The sequence below is a fragment of the Ammospiza nelsoni genome, chromosome 35, assembly GCF_027579445.1.
Source record: "Ammospiza nelsoni isolate bAmmNel1 chromosome 35, bAmmNel1.pri, whole genome shotgun sequence".
In the NCBI taxonomy this organism is placed as follows: Eukaryota; Metazoa; Chordata; class Aves; order Passeriformes; family Passerellidae; genus Ammospiza; species Ammospiza nelsoni.
The window spans coordinates 2,391,460-2,418,619 of record NC_080667.1 but is presented as its reverse complement, the minus strand read 5'-3'; the positions used below and the strand labels follow the sequence as shown (position 1 = coordinate 2,418,619).

Genomic DNA, 27,160 nt, shown 5'->3' with positions numbered 1-27,160 from the left:
TCCCAGTTGAGTCCCAGTTCAGCCCCACTTTACTCCCGGCTCCCCCCAGTTTAGCCCCAGTCCCTCCCAGTTTGTTCCCAGTTTGATCCCAGTTTGGTCCCAGTCCCTCCCAGTTCCCTCCTGAGTCACCCCCGGGCGGTGACAGCGCCCCCCCCCCCCTTGTCCCCTCCCCCCCCCGGGGCCCCGAATCCCGCGGGGGGGGGAGGGGTCACACCTGGGGGGGGGGAGGGGTCGCACCTGTCCCAGGGGCACCGCCCGGGCATCCCCGGGGCCGGGCCCCGCCCCGGTGTCACCGCAGCGTCACCGCAGCGTCACCAGGGGCCACACCCGGCCGGGCCGCGCCCCGGTGCCGCTGCCAAGCCACGCCCAGCGCCACCAAGGTGTCACCAGGGGCCACACCCGGCCGGGCCGCGCCCCGGTGCCACTGCCAAGCCACGCCCAGTGTCACCGCCAGGCCGCGCCCAGCGCCGCCAAGGTGCCACCAAATGTCCCACGGTGAGGTGGCGCTGCTCAGGTGCCACCAAGGTGCCACCAGGTGTCCCAAAGTGCCACCAGAGGTCCCAGGGTTAGGTGGCACTGCTTGAGTGTCACCAAAGTGCCACCCAGGTGCCCCAGGGTGAGCTGGCACCCCACGAGTGCCGCCCGAGTGCCACCAAGTGTCCCAAAGTGCCCCCAGGTGTCCCAGGTGAGCTGGCACCGCTAAAGTGCCACCCGAGTGCCCCAGGGCGGTGTCACCGTGAGCTGTCCCCACCCAGGTGCCACCACCGCTGTCCCTCCTGTCCCCTCCTGTCCCCGTCCCGCGGCTCCCGGGAATCTGGGAATTTTTGGGAATCCGGGAATTTTTGGGATTCCAGGAATTCCGGAATTGAGCAATTTTTTTGTGAATTTTGGTGAATTCCGCGGTTTCCCCGCGCTGCCCCCCCCAGACCCCCCTGCCGCCCCCCCTCTGTCGCCCACGTGTCCCCAAGCGCGGCCCCGGTGGCGCCGGGCCAGGGCGGAATCCCAAACATCCAAAATCCCGAACAGCCGAAATCCCAAACAGCCAAAATCCCGAACAGCCGAAATCCCAAACATCCCAAAATCCCAAACAACCCCTCCCCCCCGCCCCGGGGGGGTCCCCTCGTGTCCCCCCCCCCCCCCCCCCCGTGTCCTTTCCAGCGGTGTCGCCACATCTGGAGGTGACAGCGCATCCGCCCCTCCCCCACCGCGAGCCGCGGTTTCGGGAGGGGAGGGGTGTCTGGGGTGTCCCCCAATGTCCCCCCCCGTGTCACCTTTGTGTCCCACTCCCGCGTCCGCCCCATGTGCCCCCCCGTGTTCCCGGTGTCCCTCCCGGGTCCCCCCCGAGTCCCCCCCCGTGTTCCCGGTGTCCCTTCGTGTCCCCCCCGTGTCCCCCTGGTGTCCCCCCGGGCGTGGCGGGGCCCGGGGCGGGGCCCGGGGGGGCGGGGGTGATGAGGCAGCGCTCGGGAATGCGCCGGGATTTGGCACCGGAGGCTCCGGGACCGCCCGGAACGGCCCCGGATCGGCTCCAAAACGGGCCCCGGAACGGCTCCAAAACTGCCCCGGGAACGGATCCGGGAGTGGCTCCAGAACTACCCGGGAACGGCACCAAAACAGCCCAGGACTGGCCCGGGAACGGCTCCAGGACTGCCCGGGAACGGCCCCAGAACGGCTCCAAAACTGCCCCGGGAACGGATCCGGGAGTGGCCCCAAAACGGACCCGGGATCGGCTCTGGATCGGACCCAGATCGGTCCCGGGATCGGCTCCAGAACTGTCCGGGAATGGTCCCAAAACTGCCCCGGATCGGCCCCAAAATCACCCGGGATCGGCCCCGGTTCCACTCGGGAACAGCCTCAGGATCGGCCCCGATCCCACCCAGGATCTGCCCCAAAACGGCCCCAGAACAGCCCCAAAAGGGCCCCGGAACCGGCCCCAGAATGGTCCCGGTACCACCCCGGGAACGGCCCCAGAACCGGCCCGGGATCGGTCCTGGTCCCACCAGGAATGGCCCCAAAATCAACTCCAAAATGGCCCCAAAACAGCCCCAAATTGACCCGAAATTGCCCCAAAATGGGCCCCAGTTCCACCGGGAACGGCCCTGGAACCGCAGGCGGGGAAAGAGATCGGGAAGGGGGATTTGGGGGAATTTGACGATAATTTCAGGGGAATTTGGGGAAAATCGGGAGAATTTGAGGGAATTTGGGGAAATTGGGGAGAATTTCTAGGGAAAGTTTGGGAGAATTTGAGGGAATTTGGGGAAAATTCAGGAGAGTTTGGAAGAGTTTGGGGAAATTTGGGAGGAATTGGATTTTCAAGAGTGGGAAAAGTCCCGGATTTTGGGAAGATTGTGGCTCCCAGTATGGACTGGGCCGAACTGGGAGCAGTGCCTGAGGGTCCCAACACCCCCCAGTGCTCCCCAGTACCGCCCAGTGCCTCCCCGTCCCATCCCGGTGTCCCCCAGTCCCTGCCCAGAATCCTCCAGTCCCATCCCAGTATACCCCAGTATACCCCCCAGTACGCCCCCAGTCCCATCCCAGTGCTCCCAGTAACCCCAGTGCCCCCCAGTGCTCCCCAGCACTCCCCAGTCCTGTCCCAGTATCCCCCCCAGTCCCCCCCAGTGCCCCCCCAGTTCTGGGTGATTCTGGGGGTCTGGGGGATTCCCCCCCTCCCGCCCCCCCCCCGGATTTGGGGCTCACCTGGGGGTGTTGGGGTTACCTGGGGGGGCGGGGCTTGGGACTCACCTGGGGAGGCAGGCGGGAATTTGGGGGTGCCGGGGGAGGGGCTGGGGGTCGCAGTCCGGGATTGTCCAATGGAGCCCGGACCGGAACTGGGACCAGAACCAGGATTGGAACCGGGACCGGACTGAGATCAGAACTGGGACTGAAACCCATACCGGGATCAGAACCGGGACTAGAACCGGGACTGGAACGAGGACTGGATCAGGATCAGAACTGGAACAGGAACCATGATTACACCGGGACCAGAACCAGGACTGGAACCGGGACTGGATCGGGATCGGAACTGGGACTGGATCAGGTTTAGGAGTGGGACCAGATTGGGACCGGGACCAGAATTAGACAGGACTGGGATTAAAATCGGGACCGGATCGGGATCAGAACCAGACCAGAACCGGGAATAGACAAGGCCCAGAATTGGGCCAGAACCAGGATACAGCCAGGCCTCGAACCGGGACTAGACCTGGACCAGAATTGCCCCGTCCCAGGCCCAGAACCAGGACCAGACTGGGACCAGAACCGGGACTAGACCTGGACTGGAACTGGGCCCAGAACTTCACCAGTCTGGGCCCAGAACCGAGACCAGAACCGTGACTAGACCAGGCCCAGAACCGGGACCAGACTGGGACTAGAATCTGACCCAGAACTGCCCCAGGCTGGGCCCAGAACAGCGCCAGTCCGGGACCAGAACCAGGACTAGACTGGGCCAGAACCGCCCTGTACCGGGCCAAGAACGGGGCCCAGACCGGGACTGGAACTGGGCCCAGAACTGCACGAGACCGGGACCAGACTGGGACCAGAAGTGGGCCTGGACCGGACCCAGAACCGGGCCTGGAACCGTGTCCAGAACCGTGTCCAGAACCGTGTCCAGAACCGTGTCCAGAACAGCCCCGTCCCGGTGCCGCCCCGGTGCGGTTCCCGTTCCCGTTCCCGGTCCGGGCGCGCCGGGGCCGCTCCCGCTGCGCCGCCGCTCGCTCGGGGCTGTCCCGGGCCGCTCCCTGTCCCGGGGCCGGGCCGGGCCGGGCCCTCCCCGGGGGCGGGGGAGGCTCCGCCGCCCTACAAGAGCCGGGAGCCGCCCGGGCGCGGCCACTCCGCACGGACCGAGCCGCCGGGGCCGCTGCGGTACCGGCACCGCCATGGCCCGGCCCGGCCGCTGAGCCCGCAGCGCGCAGGTACCGGGGGCACCGGGACCGGACCGGGGGCACCGGGACCGGACCGGGGGCACCGGGGGGCACCGGGACCGCGCCGGGACGGGCGGCGGCTCCGGGAGGGGCGCGAGGGGGTCCCGGGACGGTCCCGGGGCGGTTCCGGTGGTCCCGGGAGTTGCCGGGGAAGTGTCCGGGGAGTCCCGGGGGGCTCCGGGAGCGCCGGGAGGGCGGGGGGGTCCCGGTGGTCCCGGGACGGGCCCGGGAGGTTCCGAGAGTGCCGGGAGTTGGTCCCGGTGGTTCCGAGATTGGCACGGGCGTGTCCCGGGGGGTCCCGGTGCTCCCGGGGGGTTCCGGGGGTGTCCCGGGGTGCGGGGGGGGGGTCCCGTGACGCTCTCGGGGGGTTCCGGTACCGCCGTGGGTTCGGGGGGGGTCTCGTTTGTCCCGGGGGGGCTCCGGGGGCGCCGCGGGACGGGGGGAGGGGGGGGAAACCCACGCGTGTCCCGTGACCGAACCGGGGGGGGGGGGTCCCGGGGGGTCCCGGAGCTCCGGGGAGTCCCAGGGGGGGCGGGGTAGCCCGGGGGGGGTCCCGGGGGGTCCCGGGGATCCCGCGCGCGCTCAGGGCGTGGCCCCCCCCCCCCGCCCCCCCTCCGGCCGCGCCCGGGGAGTCCCCGGTGGGGGCGGGGCCGCGGTTCCCCCCCCTCCCCTCCCCTCTCAGGGCCCCGCCCGGACCGGGGGGACCCCGGGGGGGGTCCCGGTGCCGATTTTGGGGGGGAGGCGGGGGGGGATCCCCGGGATCCCGCGAGGGCGCGGCCGCGCGTGGGCGCTCGGTAATGAGGGTTCGGTAATTAACGCTCATCAGCGCCGCTCGCAGCGCGGGGGCGGCGATTTTGGGGGGGGGGGGGGGGGCGCGGCGATTTTGGGGTTCCCAAACCTCAAACACTCCCCTGGGGAGGGGATCTGGGGAAGAGAATTTGGGGTGGGGGATTTGGGGAGGGGGGATCCCGTCTTTCACCCCCTTTTCCCCCACGCGGTCCCTGCCGTTTTTGGGGTGGGGCGCGGTGATTTTGGGGTTCCCAAAGCCCCCCAAGGAGACGATTTTGGGGAGAGGATTTGGGGATTTGGGGAGGGGGATTCCCCCTTTTCCCCCCTCTCCCCCCCCCGCGGTCCCTGCGGTTTTTGGGGCGCGGCCGCTCCGGGCGCCACTTCCCCCTCTGCCCCCCCCCCCCCCCCCCCCAAAAACTGGGAACACCCCCGCCCCACCCTGGGACCCCCAAACTCCACCGGGGCCGGGGGCGATTCCCGCGCGCCCCCTCCCCAAATCCCGGCGCGTTTTGGGGTTCCCGGGGCGGGTTTGGGGAGGGGGCCGGGCGGGGCCGGGGACACCCCCGGACGGTGCCGCGGGCAGCGGCCGGGCCGGACCCGGTGGAACCGGTCCGGGACCCTCCCGGAGCCGCGCGGTGCCCGCCGCCCGCGGGACTCTCGCTCCAGCCGGTCCGACCGGTACCGGCCGCGGCCCCGCCCGCTCCTCCTCCTCCTCCTCCTCCTCCTGGGCCTGGGGTTCCTTCCCATCTTTTCCCCATTTTTTCCTATTTTTCCCAAATTTTTTCCCAATTTTTTCCCAATTTTTTCCAATTGTTCCCAATTTCCTCCCTTTTCCCCCCCCTTTTTCCCCTTTCCCCACGTTTTCTCCCCATTTCCTCCCCCCCATTTTCCCCCCATTTCCCTCCTCTTTTCCCCATTCTATCCTCATTTTCCCCCCTATTCTAGTCCCATTTTACCCCCCCATTTCCCCCTCTTTTTTCCCCATTTTCCCCCCATTTTTCCACTTTATTTTTCCCGTTTTATCCCACTTCCCTCCGTTTTTTGGGAAGCTTTTCCGGGATTTGCCTTTTCCTGGGAGGGTCCCCGGCCCCGGCCCCGCCCGGATTTGGGGAGGGGTCACAGCCCGCGGAACCCCCCAAATTTGGGGATCCCGTCCCCAAAGTCTGGGTCTGGCCCCGGACGGACGGCAAAAAATGGGGAAAAGTGGGGGGAAAATGGGGAAAAAATGGGAAAATTGAACAAATTGGGAAAAAATGGGGAGGCGGGGGAGGGGTTTGGGGACCCCCCCATTGGTGACAAAGTGACAGCGGGAGGTGACACCGGGGGGGGGTGACACCGGTGGCATCCCCTCCCCCCCCGGTCTCTCTGCGGCTTTTTGGACGCGGGGGGGGAGGGGGGGGGACACTAAAAATACCGCGGGGGGGGAGGGGAGGGGGGGGTCGCGTGGTTTGCACCCCAAAAATAGCGCGGGGGGGGGCGGCATTGCCGGGGGGGGCACTCGGGGCTGGGTCACCCATGGGGGGTGGACACATGTGACCCCCCCCGCCACGAGGAAATGGGTAAAACTGGTGAAAACACGGTGGAAAATGGTGAAATTTGCGTTTTGTGGCTCATTCCCGGCGCGGATGCCGCTCCCAGCGCTCGGGGCCGCTCTGAGTCACCCCCGGGCCCCCCCGTGTCCCCCCCACCCCGCTCTGAGTCACCAACCCGTCCGGCCGGCACCGAGCGGAGCTTCCAGAACCTTCCGGGCCCGTGGGGGGCGGGGGGGACACCCCCGGCACGGGGGGGGCACCGGGCAGCGCGACCCCCCCATAAAGAGTGTCACCAACGCCCCAAATGTGTCACCAACCCCCCAAATGTGCCTCCGCCCCCCCATCAGTGTCACCGCCCCCCCTCCCGTGTCCCCCTCCCCGTCTTTGGGGGGGGAGGTTGTGCAAAAAAAAAAAATCCCCGAAATTGTCTAAAAACGGAGAAATTCCCTCAAAATTTCAGGGCACGGTGTGATAAGGGAGGGGTGACAGGGGACAGAGGACAGGTGCCACCCCCCCCACGCTGCCCCGCCCTTCCCGACCGGAATTCCCGCGAATCCCAAAAATCCGCGGGCTCCGAGCGGGCCCTGGGGACATCGGGGGGGTCCCCAAAGTGTCCCCGGGGGGGGGGTGCCCCCGGTCCCCAAACTGTGCCCAATGTCCCCGGGGGGGGTCCCCGCTGTCCCGGGGGTGTCCCGCTGTCCTGGGGGTGTCCCCATGTTCCTCTGGGTATCCCCCCGATGTCCCCGCTGTCCCGGGAGTGTCCCCCCGATGTCCCACGGTGTCCCCCCGTGTCCCCCCCAGGGCCGGGAGGTGTCCCCGCTGTCCCAGGGGTGTCCCCGATGTCCCCCCGATGTCCCACGGTGTCCCCCCCCGTGTCCCCCCAGGCCCGGAGGTGTCACCGGAGCCGCCGCGAGGTTCCCGAGCGAGGCCCGAGGATTGCGGGGACGGATCCGGCACCGGGACCCGCCAAGGTCAGCGCGGCCGAACCGGCCCTGCTCGGACCCCGGAGCCGCCCTCCGGCCACTGTCCACCCCAGAGCCAATGTCCATCCCCTGCTCGGACCCCAGAGCCGTGTCCAGCCCCAAACCCAGTGTCCATCCCCACCCTGACCCCAGAGCTGTGTCCGGCCCCAGAGCCGTGTCCATCCCCTGCCCCGTGTCCGGCCGCTGCCCTGACCCCAAACCCCGTGTCCATCCCCTGCTCGGACCCCAGAGCCGCCCTCTGGCCACTGTCCACCCCAGAGCCGCGTCCATCCCCACACCCAGTGTCCAGTCCCACCCTGACCCCAGAGCCGTGTCTGGCCCCAAACCCAGTGTCCATCCCCAGACCCGGTGTCCGGCCACTGCCCTGACCCCAGAGCCGTGTCTGGCCCCAAACCCAGTGTCCATCCCCTCCTGCGGACCCCAGACCCGGTGTCCATCCCCACCCTCACCCCCGGACTCTGTGTCCAGCCCCTGCCCCCATGTCCGGCCCCACCCTGACCCCAAACGCTGTGTCCATCCCCTCTTCTTGACCCCCAGCCACGTGTCCAGCCCCACTCTGACCCCATGTCCAGCCCCACTGACCCCTGTCCCCTGTCCTGGCACAGATGGAGCCCGAGGAGACGCGGGAGCTGCTCCTGCCCAGCTGGACGGGCAGCGGGAGCCGTGTCCATCCCTGCTGACCCCCAGCCCCACAGTGACCCCCAGCCCTGTGTCCAGCCCTGTGTCCAGCCCCACACTGACCCTTTCCCGTGTCCCCTGGCACAGATGGAGCCCGAGGAGACGCGGGAGCTGCTCCTGCCCAGCTGGACGGGCAGCGGCTCCCACGGCATCACCATCGCCCAGACCGACGACGGCGTCTTTGTGCGCCGCGTGCAGCAGAACTCGCCGGCCGCGCGCATGGGCGTGGTGCAGGAAGGTGGGCACGGCACACCTGGGGGCTCAGGCACACCTGGGGGCACCTGGGGGCTCCACACACACCTGGGGGCTCGGGGCATGGCCGTGGTGCAGGAAGGTGGGCACGGCACACCTGGGGGCTCAGGCACACCTGGGTGCGCCTGGGGGCTCCGGGCACACCTGGCGATCCAGGCACACCTGGGGGCTCAGGGCATGGGTGTGGTGCAGGAAGGTGGGCACGGCACACCTGGGGGCTCCGCCCACACCTGGGGGCTCCACCCACACCTAGGCTGGTCTGGGAGCATCTCAGGAGCTTCTGGCTCTGTCCCCGTGGATGGTGACCCCACAATCACTCAGGTGGGCACAGGGGGGTCCATCCCAGTGTCCCCACGCCCCTGACCCGTCCCCCCTGTCCCCATGGGTGGTGACCCCATAGTCACTCGGCACCCTGACCTGTCCCGCCTGTCCCCCCTGTCCCTGTGGGTCACTGGGGTGGGCACAGGGGTGTCCCCAGCCCCCTGACCCGTCCCCCCCGTGTTCCCCCGGTGTCCCCAGGGGATCAGATCGTCGGCGCCACCGTTTACTTTGACAAGCTGCCGTCGGGGGAGGCGGCGCAGCTGCTGCAGAGCCTGGGCCAGCACACGCTGGGGCTGCGGCTGCAGCGGCGCGGCGACCGCTCGCCCACAGCCGGACACGCCTGCGGCCACGCCGGACACGGCTGCGGTCAGCTGGAGCTGGTGCCCGGCAGCCCCGAGGTCGTGCTGGTGAGTGAGGAGGAGGAGGAGGAAGAAAGGAGGAGGATGGGGATGAAGATGATGAAGATGGGATGAGATGAGAATGGGGACAAGGATGAGGATAAGGAGAGCAAGAGGATGAGAAGGAGGAGAATGGGGATGAGGATGAAAATGAAGATAAGGATGGAGATGATCAGGATGAGATGAGGATGAAGATAAGGATGGAGATGAAGGTGATGAGGATGGGAAAGAGAGTGTGGATGAAAATGAGGCTGAAAATAAGGATGAGAAGGAAGATGAGGACAAAGATAAGGACATGGATGGGGTTGGGGATGAGGATGGGGATGACGAAGAGGATGAGGATGATGCTGGGCACGGGCGGGCAGCAGTGCCCGTCTCTCACCATCTCCATGACCGCAGAGCGGCGATGATGAGGATGAGGATGGGGATTAGGATAGGGACAGAGATGGGGATGAGGATGGGGATGCGATGAGGATGATGATGGGCACGGGCAGGCAGCACCATCCAGCCCTCACCATCTGTCCCTCAGAGCGGCGATGACGAGGATGAGGAACAGGATGAGGATGGGGATGGGGATTAGGACAAGGACGGGGATGGGGATGAGGATGATGATGATGCTGGGCACAGGCAGGCAGCACCATCCAGCTCTCACCACCATGGTGTCCCCCTCAGAGTGGCGATGACGAGGAGTACCGGCGCATCTACACCACCAAGATCAAACCGCGGCTCAGGTCCGAGGAGGGCCCCGAGGCCGAGGGGACGCAGAGTAGAACCATCACGGTCACCCGCAGGGTCACCGCCTACACCGTGGATGTCTCTGGCCACGACGGCGACCTCGATGTCCACCTGCCCGCGACACCTGAGGGGCTTCACCTGAGCCAAATTCCTGCTGGAGAAACTGGAAAATGCCTGCCGGGCTGGAAGGGCGCCGGGGCCTCGCCGCGCGTGGAGGCCAATGGACAGTTCGGAGAGCTGGACGGGTCACTGCACATGGCCGGAGGGGCTCCGTGTCCCCACGGGGAGCTCGGCGGCTCCTCCTCCGTGGACGTGGGGAAAATCAAGATCCCGACGTTAAAAATCCCCAAATTCGGGGTCCAGGCCGGCGGTGAAGCTCCAGCCTCACAGGTGGACGCTGGGGTGGACGTCACCTGCTCGCCCGCCCCGGTGCCACAGGTGGATGTGGCAGTCAAAGGTGCCACCAAGGTCCCCTCCCCTCCGCTGGACGTCCCCAGCGTGGAGATCCCAACCACGGATGGCGCAAAAGGGAAAATCAAAATTCCGCACTTGACCTTCCCCAAATTCACCGCACAGGGCGAAGGCGGCGCCACCGTGGATGTCCCCAAGGGCGTGGCCATCCCCGAGGGCGTGGCCGGCCCTGAGGTGGCCCTGGAGGGAGAATGGAAAGGCCCCACCTTCAAGAAGGTGGAAACGCCCCAAATTTCGCTGTCGGACGTGAACCTGAACCTCAGGGGCCCCAGAGGGGAAGGGGACCCCAAAGGACTCGGCCCCAAGGGGCTCCAGGTGGACCTGAGGGGGCCCCAGGTGGACGTGGCTGGGCCTGGGGGTGGCCTGAAGGGCGTGGAGGTGGACATTGGCGTGAAGGGGCCGAAGGGAGGAGTGGACGTGGCTGTGCCCACCCTGGGGGGTGAATTGAGGGGGCCACAGCTGGACCTGAAAGGGCCCCAGATTGGGGTGGAGGTGCCCGGAGTGGACATCAAAGGCCCCGAGACGGGCATCAAGACCCCCCAAGTGTCCGTGCCTGACATCGACCTGAGCCTCAAGGGGCCCGGGGTGAAGGGAAATGTGGATGTTGGTGCCCCAAAACTGGAAGGGGAGCTGAAGGGCCCCAGGCTGGACATCAAAGGCCCCAAAGTGGAGGTGGGGAGCCCAGAAATGGAGATCCAGAGCCCCGAGGGGAAACTGAGGTTCCCCAAGCTGAAGATGCCCAAATTTGGGGTGAAGGGAGAGACCCCCAGCGCTGAGGTGACCCTTCCCAAAGGGGGGGTGGATGCCTCCTGCCCCAAGGTGGACATCGGCGTCCCGAGCGTGGACATCAAGGGCCCCAAGGTGGACGTTGAAGCACCCGAAGTGGACGTGCACGGCCCCGAGGAGAAATTCAAGATGCCCAAGTTCAAAATGCCCAAATTTGGGATGCCCGGGGTCAAGGCAGAAGGTCCAGAGCTGGACGTGAACCTCTCAAAGGGCGGCGTGGAGGTGTCCGGCCCCAAGATGGACGTTGAGGCGCCGAGTTTGGACATCCAGGCCCCCAAAATCTCCGTGCCAGACGTCGAGCTGACCCTGAACGGTGCCAAGGCCAGTGGCGACCTGGACGTGTCCGTGCCGGGTTTGAAGGGCCCCGAGCTGGACATCAAAGGTCTCAAAGTCGAGGTTGAAGCCCCAGATTTGGACGTCCAAGGGCCCGAGGGCAAACTGAAGTTCCCCAAGATGAAAATGCCCAAATTTGGGGTGAAGGGAGAGAGCCCCGAGCTCGAGGTAACCCTTCCCAAAGGGGGGGTGGACGTTTCGGGTCGCGGTGTCACAGTCGAGGTCCCTGGCGTGGACCTGAAGGGCCCCAAGATGAAGGTGCCCGAGGTGGGCATCAAAACCCCCCAGATCTCCATGCCCGACATCGACCTGAGCCTCAAAGGGCCCAAAGTCAAGGCAGATTTGGACGTTTCCGCCCCAAAACTGGAAGGGGAGCTGAAGACCCCCGGGCTGGACCTCAAAGGGCCCAAAGTCGAGGTTGAAGCCCCAAATTTGGACATCCAAGGGCCTGAGGGCAAACTGAAGTTCCCCAAGATGAAAATGCCCAAATTTGGGGTGAAGGGACAGAGCCCCGAGCACGAGGTGACCCTTCCCAAAGGGGGGGTGGACATTTCTGCCCCCAAGGTGGACATTGATGTCCCCAAGATGGACATTTCTGCCCCCAAAATGGACATTTCTGCCCCCGGGATGGACATTTCTGCCCCCAAGGTGGACATCGACATCCCCAGCGTGAACATGGAAGGGCCAGAGGTCAAAGGGAAAGGCCTCAAGTTCAAAATGCCCGAACTCAATGTTCAGACCCCAAAACTCTCCATGCCCGACGTGGATCTGGGCTTGAAGGCCCCGAAACTCAAAGGGGACCTCGGAATTTCTGGGCTGAAGGGCCCAAAAATGGACGTGAAAGGCCCCAAGGTGGACGTGGAAAGTGCCAAAATCGACGTGAAAGGTCCCAGGTTGGATGTGGAAGGTCCCAAGGTGGATGTGGAAGGTCCCAAGGTGGATGTGGACGTGCCTGAGGTGGACTTGGAGTGTCCAGAAGGGAAGGTGAAAGGTCCCAAATTCCGGATGCCCAAACTCAACATCAAATCCCCCAAAATCTCGATGCCGGACGTGGATTTGAACCTGAAGGGACCCAAAGTGAAGGGAGATGTGGACGTGTCCCTCCCCAAGGTGGAAGGGGAGTTGAAAGCTCCAGAAGTGGACATTAAAGGGCCGAAGGTGGACGTGGAGGTGCCCGGCGTGGATTTGGAGGGCCCCGAGGGGAAGATCAAAGGGCCCAAGTTCAAGATGCCCGAGATGCACATCAAGACGCAGAAGATCTCCTTGCCTGACGTGGACATCAACCTCAAGGGCCCCAAGGTCAAGGGGGACGTGGACGTGTCCCTGCCAAAGCTCGAGGGTGACCTGAAGGGGCCTGAACTGGACATCAAGGGCTCCAAAGTGGACGTTGAGGCACCTGATGTGGACATTCACGGGCCTGAGGGGAAATTCAAGATGCCCAAGTTCAAAATGCCCAAATTTGGGATGTCTGGGGTCAAAGCAGAAGGCCCCGAGGTGGACGTGAACCTCCAAAAAGGAGACCTGGACATGTCCGGCCCAAAGGTGGACATTGAAAGTCCAGAGGTGGACATTGACCTCCCAGAGGGGAAGGTGAAGGGCCCCAAGTTCAAGATGCCCGAGATGCACATCAAGGCCCCCAAGATCTCCATGCCCGACATTGACCTGAACCTGAAGGGCCCCAAATTGAAGGGGGACGTTGATGTCTCTGTCCCAAAGCTCGAGGGTGACCTGAAAGCCCCAGACATCGACATCAAGGGCCCCAAGGTGGACATTGAGGCACCTGACGTGGACATTCATGGTCCAGAGGGGAAATTCAAGATGCCCAAGTTCAAAATGCCCAAATTTGGGCTGAAGGGAGAAGGCCCCGAGGTGGATGTGACCCTCCCAAAAGGAGACCTGGACATGTCCGGCCCCAAGGTGGACATTGAGATGCCGAGTGTGGACATTGAGGGCGCAGAGGGGAAGGTCAAAGGCCCCAAGTTCAAGATGCCCGAGATGAACATCAAAGCCCCCAAGATCTCCATGCCTGATGTTGATTTCAACCTGAAAGGCCCCAAGGTCAAAGGAGACATCGATGTTTCTGCTCCAAAGCTGGAGGGTGAACTGAAGGGGCCTGAACTGGACATCAAGGGCCCCAAGGTGGACATTGAGGCACCTGACGTGGACATTCACGGTCCAGAAGGAAAATTCAAGATACCCAAATTCAAAATGCCCAAATTTGGGATGTCCGGTGTCAAGGCGGAAGGCCCTGAGGTGGATGTGAACCTGCCAAAAGGAGACCTGGATGTGTCCGTCCCCAAGGTGGACATTGAAGGTCCAGAGGTGGACGTGGAGCTGCCAGAGGGGAAGGTGAAGGGCCCCAAGTTCAAGATGCCCGAGATGCATTTTAAGACCCCCAAGATCTCCATGCCTGACATTGATTTGAATCTCAAAGGCCCCAAACTGAAGGGAGACGTTGATGTTTCCCTTCCCAAAGTTGAAGGAGACCTGAAGGGCCCAGACATCGACATCAAAGGCCCCAAAGTCGATGTTGATCTCCCCGATGTGGAGCTGGAAGGGCCCGAGGGGAGGATCAAAGGCCCCAAGTTCAAGATGCCCGAGATGCACATCAAGGCCCCCAAGATCTCCATGCCTGATGTCGACTTCAACCTCAAAGGCTCCAAATTGAAGGGGGACGTTGATGTCTCTGTCCCAAAGCTCGAGGGTGACCTGAAAGCCCCAGACATCGACATCAAAGGCCCCAAGGTGGACATTGCGGCACCTGACATGGACATTCATGGTCCAGAGGGGAAATTCAAGATGCCCAAGTTCAAAATGCCCAAATTTGGGCTGAAGGGAGAAGGCCCCGAGGTGGATGTGACCCTCCCAAAAGGAGACCTGGACATGTCCGGCCCCAAGGTGGACGTTGAGATGCCGAGTGTGGACATTGAGGGCCCAGAGGGGAAGATCAAAGGCCCCAAGTTCAAGATGCCCGAGATGAACATCAAAGCCCCCAAGATCTCCATGCCCGACATCGACCTCAACCTGAAGGGCCCCAAGGTAAAGGGGGGCGGTGATGTCTCCATCCCCAAGTTGGAAGGGAACCTGAAGGGGCCTGAACTGGACATAAAAGGCCCCAAAGTCAATGTTGAAGCACCAGATGTGGACATCCATGGTCCAGAAGGAAAATTCAAGATGCCCAAGTTCAAAATGCCCAAATTTGGGATGCCTGGGGTCAAGGCAGAAGGCCCTGAGGTGGACGTGAACCTCCCGACAGGAAACCTGGATGTGTCCGGCCCCAAGGTGGACATTGAAGGTCCAGAGGTGGATGTGGAGCTGCCAGAAGGGAAGATCAAAGGCCCCAAGTTCAAGATGCCTGAGATGAACATCAAAGCCCCCAAGATCTCCATGCCTGACATCGACCTGAACCTGAAAGGTCCCAAAGTCAAGGGGGGCGTTGATGTCTCCGTCCCCAAGTTGGAGGGTGACCTGAAGGGTCCAGATGTTAGCATTAAAGGTCCCAAGCTGGATGTGGACGTTCCTGAGGTGGACGTTGAAGGTCCCGAGGGGAAGTGGAAGGGACCCAAGCTGAAGATGCCCGAGATGAACATCAAGGCACCGAAGTTTTCTCTGCCTGATGTCGACCTGCACCTGAAAGGTCCCAAAGTGAAGGGAGATGTGGGCGTGTCTGCCCCAAAGATAGAAGGTGACGTGAAAGTGCCGGATCTGGAGTTGAAAGGACCCAAAGTGGACGTGGATGTGCCTGACGTGGAGCTGGAGGGCCCCGAGGGGAAGATCAAAGGCCCCAAGTTCAAGATGCCCGAGATGCACATCAAGGCCCCCAAGATCTCCATGCCCGACTTCGATCTCAACCTGAAGGGCCCCAAAGTGAAGGGAGATGTGGATGTGTCTGTCCCAAAAATCGAGGGAGGTCTGAAGGCCCCGGATGTCGACATCAAAGGCCCCAAGGTCAATGTGGAGCTCCCTGACATCGACCTGGAGTGTCCCGAGGGGAAGATCAAAGGCCCCAAGTTCAAGATGCCCGAAATGCATTTCAAAACCCCCAAGATCTCCATGCCCGACATTGACCTGAACCTGAAGGGCCCCAAACTGAAGGGGGACATGGACATTTCTGCCCCAAAACTGGAGGGTGACCTGAAGGGCCCAGACATGGACATCAAAGGTCCCAAGGTGGACATCGAAGCTCCTGACGTGGACATTGAGTTCCCCGAGGGGAAGGTGAAGGGCCCCAAGTTCAAGATGCCCGAGATGCACATCAAGGCCCCCAAGATCTCCATGCCCGACTTTGATCTGAACCTGAAGGGCCCCAAGGTCAAAGGCGACGCCGATGTGTCTGTGCCGAAGCTCGAAGGGGACCTCAAAGGGCCAGAGGTGTCACTGAAAGGTCCAAAAGTGGACGTTGAGGTTCCTGACGTGGAGCTGGAGTGTCCAGAGGGGAAGATCAAAGGCCCCAAGTTCAAGATGCCCGAGATGCACTTCAAGGCGCCCAAGATCTCCATGCCTGACTTTGATCTCAACCTGAAGGGCCCCAAAGTCAAGGGGGACATCGATGTTTCTGCTCCGAAGCTGGAAGGAGACCTGAAAGGGCCTGAATTAGATGTCAAAGGCCCCAAAGTTGATGTCAACCTCCCTGACGTTGACCTGGAGTGTCCTGAGGGGAAACTGAAGGGCCCCAAGTTCAAGATGCCCGAAATGCACATCAAGGCCCCCAAGATCTCCATGCCTGACATCGATTTCAACCTCAAAGGCCCCAAAGTCAAAGGGGACATTGATGTCTCGGCTCCCAAGCTGGAGGGTGAACTGAAAGCTCCAGACACCGACATCAAAGGTCCCAAAGTGGACATTGAAGCACCTGACATGGACATTCATGGGCCTGAAGGGAAATTCAAGATGCCCAAGTTCAAAATGCCCAAATTTGGGCTGAAGGGAGAAGGCCCCGAGGTGGATGTGAACCTCCCAAAAGGAGACCTGGACATGTCCGGCCCCAAGGTGGACATGGAAGGACCAGAGGTGGACATTGACCTCCCAGAGGGGAAGGTGAAGGGCCCCAAGTTCAAGATGCCCGAGATGCATTTTAAAACCCCCAAGATCTCCATGCCCGACATCGACCTGAACCTGAAGGGCCCCAAGGTCAAGGGCGATGTTGATGTTTCCCTTCCCAAAGTTGAAGGAGACCTCAAGGGGCCTGAACTGGACATCAAGGGCCCCAAAGTCAATGTGGACCTCCCTGATGTGGAGCTGGAAGGGCCTGAGGGGAAGATCAAAGGCCCCAAGTTCAAGATGCCTGAGATGCACATCAAGGCACCCAAGTTCTCCATGCCTGACGTTGACTTCGGCTTGAAAGGCCCCAAGGTCAAGGGCGACATGGGTGTGTCCCTTCCAAAGCTGGAGGGTGAACTGAAGGGGCCTGAACTGGACATCAAGGGTCCCAAAGTGGACGTTGATGTTCCAGACGTGGACATTCATGGGCCTGAGGGAAAAATAAAATTCCCCAAGTTCAAAATGCCCAAATTTGGGATGCCCGGGGTCAAGGTAGAAGGCCCCGAGGTGGACATGAACCTCCCGACAGGAAACCTGGACGTTTCCGGCCCCAAGGTGGACATTGAAGGTCCAGATGTGGACATTGATCTCCCAGAGGGGAAGGTGAAGGGCCCCAAGTTCAAGATGCCCGAGATGCACATCAAGGCCCCCAAGATCTCCATGCCCGATGTTGACTTCAACCTCAAAGGCCCCAAACTGAAAGGAGACGTCGATGTCTCTGCTCCAAAGCTCGAGGGTGACCTGAAAGCCCCAGACATCGACATCAAAGGCCCCAAAGTCGATGTTGATCTCCCCGACGTTGATTTGGAAGGTCCTGAGGGGAAGATCAAAGGCCCCAAGTTCAAGATGCCCGAGATGCACATCAAAGCCCCCAAGTTCTCCATGCCCGACGTCGACTTCAGCCTGAAGGGTCCCAAAGTCGAAGGTGACATCGACGTCTCTGTCCCCAAGCTGGAAGGTGACCTGAAGGGGCCTGAACTGGACATCAAGGGTCCCAAAGTGGATGTTGATGTGCCAGATGTGGACATTCACGTGCCTGAGGGAAAGATAAAGTTCCCCAAGTTCAAAATGCCCAAATTTGGGATGCCTGGGGTCAAGGCAGAAGGCCCCGAGGTGGACGTGAACCTCCCGACAGGAAACCTGGACGTGTCCGGCCCCAAGGTGGACATTGAAGGTCCAGAGGTGGACATTAACCTCCCAGAGGGGAAGGTGAAGGGCCCCAAGTTCAAGATGCCCGAGATGCACATCAAGGCCCCCAAGATCTCCATGCCTGATGTCGACTTCAACCTCAAAGGCCCCAAACTGAAAGGAGACGTTGATGTTTCTGCTCCAAAACTCGAGGGAGACCTGAAAGCCCCAGAAATTGATATCAAGGGCCCCAAAGTCGATGTTGATCTCCCTGATGTTGATTTAGAAGGGCCTGAGGGGAAGATCAAAGGTCCCAAGTTCAAGATGCCCGAGATGCACATCAAGGCCCCCAAGATCTCCATGCCCGATGTTGACTTCAGCCTCAAAGGCCCCAAATTAAAGGGAGATGTCGATGTCTCTGTCCCCAAGCTGGAGGGTGACCTGAAGGGCCCTGAACTGGACATCAAGGGTCCCAAAGTGGACATTGAGGCACCTGATGTGGACATTCACGGCCCAGAAGGGAAAATAAAAATGCCCAAGTTCAAGATGCCCAAATTCGGCTTTTCTGGGCCCAAAGTTGAAGGTCCCGAGGTGGACGTGAACCTTCCCGAGGCCGAGGTCAACATTTCGGGTCCAAAAGTCGACGTTTCTGTCCCCGAGCTGGACATTGAGGGCCCCGAGGGGAAACTGAAGGGGCCCAAGCTGAAGAAGCCAGAGCTGCAGTTCAACGTCCCCAAGATCTCCATGCCCGACATTGACCTCAACCTGAAGGGCCCCAAACTCAAAGGTGACCTCGATGCTTCTCTGCCCAAGGTGGAGGGCGAGCTGAAAGGCCCCAAAGTGGACATCAAAGGGCCGGAGCTGGAGCTGGAGGGGCTGAAGGTGGACCTGGAAGGAAAAGCTAAAAAATCCAGGTTTAAACTCCCCAAGTTTGGCTTTTCTGGCCCAAAAGTTCAGAGCCCCGAGGTGGATGTGAAGGTTAAAAAGCCTGAGGTGGAACTGTCCGGCCCCAAAGTCGAGGTCCAGGGTCCGGATTTGGACGTGCAGGGAAAATCCAAGGGCTCCAAATTCAAAATGCCTTTTCTGAACATTTCTTCACCCAAAATGTCGATGCCGGACGTGGAGCTGAACCTGAAGGGGCACAAGATGAAGGGGGAGTTTGACCTGTCCACCCCCAAACTGGAAGGGGAGCTGAAGGGTCCTGAGGTGGACATCAAGGGCCCCAAGGTCAACATCGAGGCCCCCGATGTGGACGTTCACGGCCCGGAGGGGAAAATCAAAATGCCCAAGTTCAAAATGCCCAAATTTGGTGTTCCTGGGTTTAAAGGGGAGGGGCCAGAGGTGGACGTGAACCTGCCCACAGGAGAACTGGACGTGTCCGGTCCTAAAGTGGACATTGAAGGTCCGGAGGTGGACATTGAGGGGCTGGAGGGGAAGATCAAAGGGCCCAAGTTCAAGATGCCCGAGATGAACATCACAGCCCCCAAGATCTCCATGCCCGACATCGACCTGAACCTGAAGGGCCCCAAGGTCAAGGGGGACGTGGACATGTCCCTGCCCCAGGTGGACCTGAAGGGACCCAAGGTGGACGTGGAGGTTCCCGACGTCGACATCGAGGGCCCGCAAGGGAAAATCAAAGGCCCCAAATTCAAAATGCCTGAGATGAACATCAAAGTCCCCAACCTGTCCATGCCAGACCTGGACCTCAACCTGAAAGGTCCCAAGGTCAAAGGGGGGGTGGACATCGATTTGACTGCGCCAAAAATCGAGGGGGACCTGAGCTTGCCCGACGTTGACATCAAAGGCCCCAAGGTGGACATTGAAGGGCCAGAGGTGGACATTGAGGGGGCCGAGGGGAAGATCAAAGGCCCCAAGTTCAAGATGCCCGAGATGCACATCAAGGCCCCCAAGATCTCCATGCCTGATGTTGATTTCAAACTCAAAGGCCCCAAAATCAAGGGTGACATCGATGTCTCTGCTCCAAAGATGGAGGGTGACCTGAAAGCCCCAGACATTGACATCAAGGGCCCCAAGGTGGACATTGAGGCACCTGATGTGGACATTCACGGTCCAGAAGGAAAATTCAAGATGCCCAAGTTCAAAATGCCCAAATTTGGGCTGAAGGGAGAAGGCCCTGAGGTGGATGTGAACCTCCCAAAAGGAGACCTGGACGTGTGCGGCCCCAAGGTGGACATGGAAGGCCCCGAGGTGGACATTGACCTCCCAGAGGGGAAGGTGAAGGGCCCCAAGTTCAAGATGCCCGAGATGCATTTTAAGACCCCCAAGATCTCCATGCCCGACATCGACCTGAACCTGAAGGGCCCTAAATTGAAGGGGGATGTTGATGTCTCTGTCCCCAAGATGGAAGGAGACCTGAAAGGACCTGAAATTGAACTGAAGGGCCCCAAAGTCGATGTGGACCTCCCCGATGTTGATCTGGAAGGGCCTGAGGGGAAGATCAAAGGCCCCAAGTTCAAGATGCCCGAGATGCACATCAAGGCCCCCAAGATCTCCATGCCAGACTTTGATCTCAACCTGAAAGGTCCCAAAGTGAAGGGAGATGTGGACGTGTCCCTGCCCAGCTTGGAAGGAGACCTTAAAGGGCCAAAGGTGGACGTGAAAGGCCCTGAATTTGATGTTTCTGCCCCAGATGTTCAAATTGAGGGTCCCGAAGGGAAGATCAAAGGCCCCAAGTTCAAGATGCCCGAGATGAACATCAAAGCCCCCAAGATCTCCATGCCCGACTTTGACCTGAACCTGAAGGGCCCCAAATTGCAGGGAGACATTGATGTTTCTGCTCCCAAGCTGGAAGGAGACCTGAAGGCCCCAGACATTGACATCAAAGGCCCCAAAGTCGATGTTGACCTGCCTGATGTGGAGCTGGAAGGGCCTGAGGGGAAGATCAAAGCCCCCAAGTTCAAGATGCCCGAGATGCACATCAAGGCCCCCAAGATCTCCGTGCCCGATGTTGATTTCAACCTGAAAGGCCCCAAAGTCAAAGGTGATGTGGACGTGTCCCTTCCAAAGCTGGAGGGTGACCTGAAAGCCCCAGACATCGACATCAAGGGCCCCAAGGTGGACATTGAGGCACCTGACGTGGACATTCATGGTCCAGAGGGGAAATTCAAGATGCCCAAGTTCAAAATGCCCAAATTTGGGCTGAAGGGAGAAGGCCCTGAGGTGGATGTGAACCTGCCAAAGGGAGACCTGGACATGTCCGGCCCCAAGGTGGACATTGAAGGTCCAGAGGTGGACGTGGAGCTGCCAGAGGGGAAGGTGAAGGGCCCCAAGTTCAAGATGCCCGAGATGCATTTTAAGACCCCCAAGATCTCCATGCCTGACATTGATTTGAATCTCAAAGGCCCCAAACTGAAGGGAGACGTTGATGTTTCCCTTCCCAAAGTTGAAGGAGACCTGAAGGGCCCAGACATCGACATCAAAGGCCCCAAAGTCGATGTTGATCTCCCTGATGTGGAGCTGGAAGGGCCCGAGGGGAAGATCAAAGGCCCCAAGTTCAAGATGCCCGAGATGCACATCAAGGCCCCCAAGATCTCCATGCCTGACCTTGATTTCAACCTCAAAGGCCCCAAAGTCAAAGGTGACATCGACGTCTCTGTCCCTAAACTTGAAAGTGACCTGAAGGACCCTGAAATTGATATCAAGGGCCCCAAAGTGGACGTTGATGTGCCAGATGTGGACATTCACGGCCCAGAAGGGAAAATCAAAATGCCCAAGTTCAAGATGCCCAAATTCGGCTTTTCTGGGCCCAAAGTGCAAGGCCCCGAGTTGGATGTGAACCTGCCCTCAGGAAACTTGGATGTGTCCAGCCCCAAGGTGGACATTGAGGGGCCAGAGGTGGACATTGATCTCCCAGAGGGGAAGGTGAAGGGCCCCAAGTTCAAGATGCCTGAGATGCACATCAAGGCCCCCAAGATCTCCATGCCCGACATTGACCTGAACCTGAAGGGCCCCAAGGTCAAGGGTGACGTGGACGTGTCCCTGCCCAGCGTGGAGGGAGAGCTGAAAGGGCCCGAGGTCAGCGTCACCGGCCCCGAGGTGGCCATCGACAGCCCCGAGGGCAAATTCAAACTGCCCAAGTTCAAGATGCCCAAATTCTCCATGCCGGGGTTCAAGGGGGATGGGGTGGACGCTGACTTGACCCTCCCCAAGGGCGACGTGGCCATTTCGGGCCCCAACGTGGACCTGGAGGCTCCTGAGCTGAGCGTGGACGGGAAAGCCAAAGGTCCCAAATTTTCCATGCCCGAGATGAACATCAAGGCCCCCAAGATCTCCATGCCCGACGTCGACTTCAACCTGAAGGGCCCCAAACTGAAGGGGGACGTTGATGTTTCCCTTCCCAAAGTTGAAGGAGACCTGAAGGCCCCAGACATTGACATCAAAGGCCCCAAAGTCGATGTTGATCTCCCTGATGTGGAGCTGGAAGGGCCTGAGGGGAAGATCAAAGGCCCCAAGTTCAAGATGCCCGAGATGCACATCAAGGCCCCCAAGATCTCCATGCCTGATGTCGACTTCAACCTCAAAAGCCCCAAATTGAAGGGGGACGTTGATGTCTCTGTCCCAAAGCTGGAGGGTGACCTGAAAGCCCCAGACATCGACATCAAAGGCCCCAAGGTAGACATTGAGGCACCCGATGTAGACATTCACGGGCCTGAGGGGAAATTCAAGATGCCCAAATTCAAGATGCCCAAATTTGGGATGTCTGGGCTGAAGGGAGAAGGCCCCGAGGTGGACATGAACCTCCCAAAAGGAGACCTGGACATGTCCGGCCCCAAGGTGGACGTTGAGATGCCGAGTGTGGACATTGAGGGCCCAGAGGGGAAGATCAAAGGCCCCAAGTTCAAGATGCCCGAGATGAACATCAAAGCCCCCAAGATCTCCATGCCCGACGTCGATTTCAACCTGAAGGGCCCCAAAATCAAGGGTGATGTTGATGTCTCTGCCCCGAAGCTGGCGGGCAACCTGCAGTGCCCAGATGTTGACCTCAAGGGCCCCAGGGTGGACATTCAGGCTCCAGACGTGACCCTGGAAGGGCCCAAGGTGAAGATGCCCGAAATTCATGTCAAGACCCCCCAGATCTCCATGCCGGACATTGACCTGAACCTGAAGGGGCTGAAGGTCAAAGGTGACGCTGACCTGCACGGCCTCAAGCTCGAGGGGGGCCTCAAGGGCCCTGATCTGGACATCAAAGGCCCCAAGGTGGACATCGAGGGCCCCGCCGTCGACGTCGATGGCCTGGAGGGGAAGGTGAAGCTGCCCAAAATGAAAATGCCCAAATTTGGCTTGAAGGGCGAAGGGCCCGAGGTGGACGTGAACCTGCCCAAGGCCGAGGTGGATCTGTCTGGGCCCAAGGTCGATCTCAGCCTGCCAGAGGTCAACGTTGAAGGTCCGGAGGGCAAAGTGAAAGGCCCTAAACTGAAAATGCCTGAAATGCACGTGAACGTCCCCAAAATCTCCATGCCCGAGATAGACTTGAACCTGAAAGGCCACAAAACCAAGGGCGGCTTTGACATTTCCACCCCCAAGGTGGAAGGTCACCTGAAGGGCCCCGAGGTCGAGCTCAAAGGCCCAGAATTCGGCGTGAAAGGCCCTGAGGTTGACGTTGAATGTCCCGACGTGAACGTGGAGGTCCCAGAAGCCAACATCAAAGCTCCCAAGTTCAAAAAGTCCAAATTTGGGTTCGGCATAAAGACCCCCAAGGCCGAGGTGGATTTACCCGAGGCGGAGCTGAGCGTGGAGTCCCCCGAGGCCCACCTGGCCGCGAAGGGCAAGAAGAGCAAGTTCAAGATGCCCAAAATCCACATGAGCGGCCCCAAAGTGAAGGGCAAGAAGGGCGCATTCGAGGTGAGCGCGGCCGGGGCCGAGCTGGAGGCGGAGCTCAGCGGCCCCGACGTCGCCGCAGGCGGAAGCGCTGCCGTGAAATCCCCCAAGGGTAAGAAACCCATGTTTGGGAAGATCTCCTTCCCGGACGTCGAGTTCGACCTGAAATCACACAAATTCCGCGGGGAGGCCCCGAAAGTCGAGGGCGATCTAGAGGCCAAGGGCGACCTCAACGTGGATGTGGAGGGCCCCGAGGTGAACCTGAAGAGCCCAAAATTGAAACTGCCCGGGGTCCAGGTGGGCGCAGGGGACGTGAAGGTCGGGGGGGAGCTGAAGGGCCCCGCCGGGGTCGGCGTTGAGGTGAAAGGACCAAAGGTGAAAGGTGAGGTCGGCGTGGGCGGAGCACAACTGGAAGGTCCCGAGGTCAGCCTGGGGTGGCCCAAGGGGGGCAGAGCGGGTCTGGGGCTGGAAGTGCCGGACGTGAGCTCGGAGCTGGACGTGAAGCTCAAAGGGCCCCAGATCTCCGGAGCTGAGCTGGAGGGGAACCTGAAAGGACCAAAACTAAAGGGAGATTTGGACATTTCGGGCTCCGTGGAAGGGCCTGGCGTGGGCCTGGACCTCGGCGGCCTCGGGGGCAAGGTGAAGCTGCCCACGGTGAAGACCCCGACTCTGGAGGTCCAGGGGGGCGGTCCCTGCTCCGTCCAGTCCCCGGGGGCAGGCCGGGACCTGCAGGGGCCCTCGCTGGATGTGTCCGGCCTGGATGTGGATGTCAGCACGAAAGGACCAAAGGTGAAAGGAGAGGTGGGCATCAAAGCCCCCCAGGTGTCATCGGATGACGCCGGGTTTGAGATTCTGGGGGGCACCATCAAGCTGCCCTCGCTGAAGCTGCCCCAGTTCAGCGTCGCCAGCCCCGGGGGGGACGCGGGGGTCGCTCTGGAGGGCCCCAAGGTCAAGGGGGTGCTGGAAGGCCCTGAGGTGGAGCTGAAAGGGCCGAAATTCTCCTCGCCAGACGCTGACCTGAGGCTGAAAGGACCAAATGTGGACATGGCCAGTGACATCAAAGGGTCAAAGGTCAGCGTGGACGCCCCTCACGGAGGGGTCAATGTCCACCTGGAGGCTCCGGCCATGGAAGTGTCCGGCTCGGGGCTGAACCTCAACGTGAAGGGGCCGAAGGTCAAAGGTGGCGTTGAGGCCACGCCGCCGTCGGTCAGCGCCACTTCCGGAACGTTCCACGCCTCCTGCCCCAGGCTGGGCACCGAGGGCGGCCAGGTCAAGGTGTCCTTCCCCAAGCTCCGCATGCCCAAATTCGTCTTCTCGGAGGCCGAGCCTAAGGGCCGCGAGGTCGGCGTGGACGTCGAGTTCCCCGAGGCGGAGCCGGACGAGGCCGAGGCGCGGCTCAAGAGATCCAAGATCAAGATGCCCAAGTTCAACTTCTCCAAGCAGAAAGGCCGGGCTGGCAGTGGCATCACCCCGGGGTCGCCCGAGGCCGCGTCCGGCTCCGTGCCCGGCTCCGTGCCCGGCTCCGCGTCCGGCTCCAAGGGCAGCCTGGAGGGCGAGCTGGAGGCCGAGGCGCCCGCGGGCAAGGCCAAGTTCTCGCTGTTCCGCGGCAAGAAGGCGCGGCCGCGCTCGTCGTCCTTCAGCGAGGCCGAGCCCGAGGGCGCCCGGCAGCCCCGCGGCAAATTCGGGACCTTCGGGGGCATCGGCTCCAAGGGCAAGGGCAGCTACGAGGTGACCCCCGGGCACGAGGGCGGGTCATCGCCGCCGCCCCAGCCCGCCCGGCTCTCGTCGTCATCGTCGTCGTCTGAGGGCGGCGCCCGCGCCGGGGTCCGGCTGCCGGGGCTGGAGCTGGCCGTGGCCAAACGCAAGGAGTGACCGCCGGCGGGGTCAGGGAGTGACCGCTGGGGGAGTGACCACCTGGAGGCCATGAGTGACCACCTGGGATGGCCACCAGGAGGCCATGAGTGACCCCTGCAGTGGTCAGCAGTGACCCCGGGGGGGTTGTACATAGCCCTGCCCCGAGGGACCCCCACATGTACAGAGTGGGGGGAGGGGCTGGGGGTCCCCCCCTCTCCCCGGATTTTGGGGTCCCTCCCCCCCCGCATGCCAAGTGCTTCTTCTCTCCCATTTATATTTTTATTTCTTTTTTTTCTTTTTTTTTTTTTTTATATTTTTATTGGGGTTTATTTTTGTGTCCCCCGTTTTATTCCTCCCTCCTCTCCCCCAAATATTTTCAGTGTTTGGTTCATGGAAATGAATTTTTTTTTCCCTCTGTTTCAAACTTTTTTTTGGCTTTTTTCTTTTTTTTTTTCTTTTTTTTTTTTTTGCGGGGCTGGAGGTTCTGCTGGGTCGATGGACTTATTCAAAATTTGGGGTTTTTTTAGTTTGCGAAAGAAATGAAACCAAAACTGTGGATTTTTTATTAAAAAACCAACCTGAACTGTGGATTTTTTACTAAAAAAGTAATCCAAACTGTGAATTTTTTATTTAAAAATAAACCTAACCAAAACCATATTAAAAAAAAAGCAAAAATATGGATTTACCCAAAAAAATAAACCAAATAAATAGGAATTACTAAAAAAAAAAAAAAGTAAAAATGTGGATCTATTTATAAAATGATTTATTGAAGAAATTAATATAAAAATAAATTAAAGAATTAACAGAGGCAATATTTGATCTGTTAAGAAAATAAACCAAGAAAATGGGAAGAATTAAAAATTATAATTAAATTGATTTAGCCAAAGAAACCCAAAAAATGTGGTTTTATTGAGCAGAATAAACAAAAAGAAAGTGGATTTATTACTAAAATAAATACATATGGATTTATTAATCAAATAATCCAAATCCACTGATTTATTAATAAAATAAACCAAAATATGGATGTATTAATAAAATAAACCAATAAATATGGATTTATTAATAAAATAATCCAAAGAAAATGTACTTGTTACATAAAATGAACCAAAAAATAAGAATTTATTATATAAAACAAACCAAAACTATGGATTTATTACTAAAATAAACGAAAGCCGTGGGTTTATTATTAAAAATAAACCAAAAAACGTGGATTTATTCCTAAAAACAAACCAAAGAACAGAACTGTGACCTCTGAAGTGGATCAGTGTCCCCTGAGCTGGGAAATTCCATCCGTGGCACAAGACCCGGAGCTCGAATGACTCCGACAGGACGGAGCCAGCCCAGAGCCGCTCCCGAGGGTTTATTTTTATTTCATTTTTATTTTATTTTCCTTTTTTTAAGCTGTTTTATGACTGGTTTTTTGTGTTATTTGTTACATCCTTTGTACTATAATTTGATAAATTTCCGTCTCGTTTATCCCCAAAGCTTAAAGGGATCGTCCGGGGTAAAGTTTTGTTTATGAGGAATATTTTTTGGGGAGAAGTTTAAATAAATTAAAATTAAAATTAAAATTAAAAAAAATAATAAATAACCCTCAGAGAATGGAAGAAACCTTTTCCCTTTGCAGCACTTTAACGCCGATTAACGGGAGAAAATCCGGGGTGGAAAACGCAAATAAAATTTGTTTATTAACCGCGACTTTGGTGCACTTCGGGTCATTCTGGGGTTTTTTGGGCTCAAATTTGGGAATTTGCACTCCAATCGGATCCTCCCGCTGGATTTGGGTGTCCCAAACCCCCCCAAAAAATGTGGGACCTTGTCCCCTCCCCCCACCTCGAATTTCAGGGCCCCGCCCCCTCCCAAATTTGGGATTGTTTTCCCTCCTCCCATCGCCCCTCCCCCCCCACCGGCTTTTTCTGCTCCTCCCCCTCCCAAACCTCCCCCCCACCCCCCATTTTGGTCCTCCCGCCCGCCAGGAGGCGCTGCCGCGCCTGACCCCCATTAAACGGCGGCCCGGGAGTCGGCCATGTTGCCCTAGTGCATGACGGGAGCTGTAGTCCCATTAATCATCACCACTTCCGGCCACGTCCTTCCGATGCATCATGGGA

General features: G+C 59.8%; 1 protein-coding gene across 1 annotated transcript; it reads left to right on the top strand.

The window, feature by feature from the left end:
• The first annotated feature begins 3,831 nt into the window (after positions 1–3,831).
• On the top strand, positions 3,832–26,750 carry AHNAK (AHNAK nucleoprotein). Its single transcript, XM_059491549.1, has 5 exons — positions 3,832–3,905; positions 7,120–7,206; positions 7,984–8,134; positions 8,668–8,876; positions 9,540–26,750. The coding sequence occupies exons 3-5, from the start codon at positions 7,984–7,986 to the stop codon at positions 25,068–25,070; spliced, it is 15,891 nt and encodes a 5,296-aa protein (XP_059347532.1). The 5' UTR covers positions 3,832–3,905; positions 7,120–7,206; the 3' UTR covers positions 25,071–26,750.
• Positions 26,751–27,160: the final 410 nt, after the last annotated feature.